The sequence below is a fragment of the Cygnus olor genome, chromosome 12 (genome assembly GCF_009769625.2).
Source record: "Cygnus olor isolate bCygOlo1 chromosome 12, bCygOlo1.pri.v2, whole genome shotgun sequence".
Taxonomy (NCBI): domain Eukaryota; kingdom Metazoa; phylum Chordata; class Aves; order Anseriformes; family Anatidae; genus Cygnus; species Cygnus olor.
This window is the reverse complement of record NC_049180.1, coordinates 9,843,311-9,848,481: the sequence shown is the minus strand read 5'-3', so window position 1 is coordinate 9,848,481 and position 5,171 is coordinate 9,843,311. Positions and strand designations below refer to the sequence as shown.

The 5,171-nt window shown below is 47.0% G+C and overlaps 1 protein-coding gene across 1 annotated transcript; it reads left to right on the top strand.

The window, feature by feature from the left end:
* Positions 1-730: 730 nt before the first annotated feature.
* RRAD (RRAD, Ras related glycolysis inhibitor and calcium channel regulator) lies at positions 731-4,471 on the top strand. Its single transcript, XM_040571369.1, has 4 exons — positions 731-1,305; positions 1,416-1,489; positions 2,010-2,214; positions 3,586-4,471. Exons 1-4 carry the CDS (start codon positions 951-953, stop codon positions 3,861-3,863), a joined length of 912 nt encoding a protein of 303 aa, XP_040427303.1. The 5' UTR covers positions 731-950; the 3' UTR covers positions 3,864-4,471.
* Positions 4,472-5,171: the final 700 nt, after the last annotated feature.

The window sequence follows — 5,171 nt, the reverse complement described above, 5'->3', positions numbered from 1 at the left end:
GGTTATTTTGGCTGTGAAATGTCTAACATGTTTGTGTTGCTAGGTAAATAATAACCGGTATGTGTGATGCTGGGGTGAGCCATTCGGGACACAAGTATAGTTATCTGGTTAGTCGTTTCTTCACTTGATCACACGGTAATGACTGTGCCACTTAAGAGATAAAACTTCCACTGTCTCACTTCGCTGTTCAGGTGAAATGAAGGGAAGAATTTGACCTTTGTGTTTTGTGTTGCCCTCTGAAACCGTTAGCAGCACGCAGCAAGGTTTGCACTGCATCTGGAAGGGGCGCTCTTCCCATCCCCTGCTCCTGAGCGTTAAGTAACGCCAGCACGATGCCGTGCAAACACTGCCAATTTGCAGATATGTTTCCCAAGGCTGCTGTAGGCAGCAGAACCGCTCCCGGGCGATGCCACGGAGCGTGAGGAGCTGAGGAAAGCCGCCTGGCAGGGCTCACGGCCAGCCCCGTTTGCAATTTCATAGGCTCACAGCCTGATTACTGTTGGAAAAGACCTCCAAGATCATCTGCCCCCCCCAACATCACCCACTGAACCCATTCCACGCGGTGCAGCCTCAGAAATGGGGAGTCGAGGGGGGCGGGGGGGACACGACACCCGGGGCACACCAGCCCCCCCTCACAGCGCGGCCCTCCAGGGCCGGCATCTCCCACCCCCAGCCGCCTCCGCATCGCTCCAGCTCCGCTGGGGCTCCGTGCCGAGCCGTGCCGAGCGGCGCGGAGCCGCCGTGGGCGGGTGAGGCAGCCCCCGGGCGTGCTGTGAGGGAGCCGCGCGTCACGGCAGGGCCGGGCCGGGCCGGGCCATAAATAGCGGCGAGGCGGCGGCAGCGCCGGCAGCGAGCTGTGGCGGCGGGGAAGCCCGGCTCTCCTCTCTCTCCCCCTCAGGAGCACGTCGAGGGACGAGCGGGGCGGCTCCTCTCAGCAACCCGGAGCCCCCATGACCCTGAACCGCGGCGCCAAGCTCCGCTCGCTGGAGAAGCGGCGCGGCAGCATGCCCTTCGCGGCGCACCAGCACCTGCACCGGCGCAGCATGCCGGTGGACGAGCGGGACCTGCGGGCCGCCCTGCCGCACGACGAGCTCTCCGGCCTGGTGCGCTGCACCTCGTACAGCCCCGGCGAGGCGCACCGGGAGAGCTGGGCCTCCGACTCCTCCGACTCCGTCATCTCCTCGGGCAGCGACTCGGACGGGCGGCTCTATAAGGTGATCCTGCTGGGCGAGCACGGCGTCGGCAAGACCAGCCTGGCCCGCATCTTCGGCGGCGTCGAGGACTGCGCGGAGGCAGAGGAAGCCGGTGAGGGCGCGGGGCCCCCCCGGGGCCGGGGCTGGGGGCGCGGGGTGCCGGGGGAGTGGCCGCTCGCCGCGGTGCCGCCCGTTTCCCCAACGCTGTTTTTCCCTCCCCAGGCAACACGTACGACAGATCGATTGTGGTCGACGGGGAAGAAGCGTCTCTGGTCGTGTTCGACATCTGGGAGCAGGTACGGGGCGACCGAACGTGCCTTTTCCTTGCGGGCTGCGCGGGGCTTCGCTCCAAAACGGCCGTGTCCAGGTGTCTGGCTGTTTGTGGTCACACCGTAACGTTCCTACAAAGCGGCGTTACGAAATCAGAGTGCATGCTGCTTTATTCTCTCTTGCAATCAATTTGTTGTAGCTAGACAGGCAATTAAAAAACCTGCATAGGCTCAGACAGCGAATCCCTTAATGCTTGCAGTAAGCAGCAGCTTACATTAGCAGCCCAGGAAATTCGTACAAAACGAGAGATTAACAATCTGAGCAGTGCAGACCCGATACAATTTCTGGAAACAGGATGATTTTGTTCTGTAATATATTTTAAATGAGAAAATCTTAAGAAACCTTCTGAGAGGTTGCTTACTTTTGCTGTCTCTTTATTATAAAGCTAAGAAGAATATCTTTAAGATGTTTACAGTATTTAAATAATTAGACAGTGTTGAATAGCTTTTTCAATGCAATAAATCTGTTTCTCACCCTTTGTTTTAGGATGACAGTCAATGGCTTCAGAACCACTGTATGAAAATGGGGGATGCCTATATTATTGTATACTCAGTGACTGACAAAGTTAGTTTTGAAAAGGCCTCTGAACTAAGGATCCAGCTAAGAAGAGCAAGGCAAACGGAAGACATTCCTATTATTCTCGTGGGCAATAAGAGCGACCTGGTCAGGTCCCGGGAAGTCTCAGTTGATGGTAAGAGTTACTGTTCATTTACACAGTACTGTCTAAATTAGTAGCAGAGGATCATGAACAGTAGAATTGGTCCAGGTTTGATGGAGAAAAATGTGATTGGAGGCACCCCAGAGAAATCAAGCCAGCTGGTTCACACTGAGGGGGGGCTCTGTACCACAAACAGTAGTGGAGATGGCAGTGGGGGAAGATCTGTCTCTGTGCATAGAGCTATGTGCTGTACTGCACTGCAAGAGACAATGCTTCAGCTTTAGCACATTGCTGTATGTAGGGTTTAGCTGGATGTTAAGCATGCAGCAGCACTTGCTAGTCTCGAGGTTTGATACTCTGAGGATACTCTGAGCTATGGTTTTTTAAGGGACAGGAGTGTCACATCAGAACCCAGGCAGTCTATGAAAATGGTGATCCCACAGCAACAGTAAAAACTTTTTTTTTTTTTTTTTTTTTTTTTTTTTTTTTCCTGGAAGAGATTCCATCACATTTGTGGTGAGCTGGAAGGATGGAAGGACCAGGCTCACAAAAAGTCTTCTTGTATGTGTTCCACAGCTGAGGCCAGTGAGAACTTTCTCAGTTCCAGGGTGCATTTCCATAACTAGAGTACAGATGATGATGAACGTTTTATTGCTGCCTGGTTATGGCATGATTCCTGTGTTAAATGCTTGTACAGGGAATTGACTGGAGTTGATCAGGAGATTATCATTCTTTTCAGGCTTGTGGCAGTGCATGGTTCACCCTTCCTAGAGGTGTCATTATTTTGCACAGGTTTAAACCTTTGCCATTATTTACCACAAGGTGTACATGGAAACTTGCACTGCAGCAATGCTCCAGAGCTGCATGCTTACCTCTGGAACACTGGAAACAGAGCATCATCTATTCTGAAGGCAGTCCTAATCAAATCCAGTGGTCTACAGCTTCACGACCTCCAATGTAATCTGTTTAATGACCTTTTGGACTGCCAGTTTCAACTGTAGTTAGTACGGAAAACTCACTTCCTATAGCAAGGCTGAGGTGCACAATTGCTCAACAACTTCCAGAAGAAATAGGAACTAGTTTCTGTACCTCACAATCTTTCCTATTAGACAGCAAGCATGCATCCAAGTACCTCTGTTATATCAGCTTTAGATCTTAAACGATACTGGGCTGGTCTGCCTATAGGACTACTATTGTCTTATATTCAGTACCACTGGTCATGTGAGACTTTTGACCACACTACAGCAAAACAATGAGTGCAAATATACACTCTTCCTACTAGATAACAAAGTTCTTTTGTGATGTTGAAGGCACTTTAATTAAGTCAAACCTTTTTTCTTGCCACTATGTATTAAAGAGAAAATGTCAGTCTCCACTCATCTCTCTTTTTCTCTTTCCATCCAGAGGGACGGGCCTGTGCTGTTGTGTTTGACTGCAAGTTCATTGAGACCTCAGCTGCTCTTCATCATAACGTCAAGGATCTGTTTGAAGGTATTGTTCGGCAAATTAGACTTCGCAAAGACAGTAAAGAAGACAATGCTAGAAGAATGGCCAACACAAAAAGAAGAGAAAGCATAGGCAAAAAGGCCAAGCGATTCCTTGGGAGAATAGTGGCAAAGAACAATAAGAAGATGGCTTTCAAAGCAAAATCGAAGTCTTGCCATGACTTATCTGTGCTTTAGAAGCTTTCAGCGAGGACGGATGTTGCACATGGGAGGTGAACAAACATTTGACTGTTGAAGTGTATGGATGATCCTCATGGTGATAACAAGAATGAGTTATCATTGAGACTCTCGTTAATGCCTTAAGGTGCACAAGCAAGTCCAGAACTTACATTACAATGTCTACTTCATTGATAAATGGCTAAAGTTTCAATGCATACAAGTAAATGAACTAACTTTAAATAAGTGGCTTGACATGCCCACACTTTCATTATGTACATATATTATATATCCTCTTGTCCTGTGGATAACAGAGATGCAAAGATAAGAAAAGATGATGATAAGTATCACCATAGACTTGTCTCGTTTGCAGAGCAAAACTTAAATTTGTACGCAGGCTCGTACACCCTTTTTAGTATAAAGCAAGCAAAGATAAATCTTTTTAAACTTAAATATGGGGTGGGGGGAGTAGAACCACATTAGAATGGGAGTAAAATTTATATATATAGTTAAATACAGAACGGATGTCATTTTATGAAGTTAATTTGCACTTCCATTAACTGTTATTCAATTAATTTGTTACTTGTTTACATGCAGATTTTATAATAAAGTATTATTTCCTGTTATAATAAACTGTGCTTTTCTGATAGTTTGGATAAAGACTGAGAGCAATATTTTTATATAGACCTTCTTTCAACTGTACAGAACATTATATACAGACTTCAACTGAGTTCCACATAACAGTTCTGGAAAGAGATGAATAGGGCATACTTTGTGTCCAGTTCTTCAGTAGACTGTTTCTTTAAGTAAATCCTGCTTTCATTAACACCTTACCACAGCAGCTCATATCAGGAAGGAGTACCTTAATGTTACTGTTCATCTTCAACCTGCTTCTCTTGTCAGCTGCAGCAGAAACAGACCTCTAAATAGTGCCTATAGTTAGATAGATGTGTTTCCACACTGATTAATTGAAACCCGCATTGTTCAACTTCTTACATTTTCTCTGGATGACAGCCACTGAACAAATGTGTTTTTTCTGTTGGTGGTGGTGGTAGTGACTGTTTGTAGGTTCTGTTTTGTTTTTCCTTTCTGGGAGAAGTATAATTTTCTTGTCTACTCACAAGCCTGTAAATAACTTTCAATGGCTTGAAGAAGTTCAAACCAGCATGGCAAGGCTGTTTGAAAGAGTTACAGGCTCCAGCTATGGTGTGTTGTGGCCTTCAGTGTTATTACCGTTTTTGTGTTCATTTTATCATGTTATAATTAATGTGTTTCCATGATATTTTTTTTTACCTTTTTGCTACTCATTAATTTAGAAAGCAGTCATGC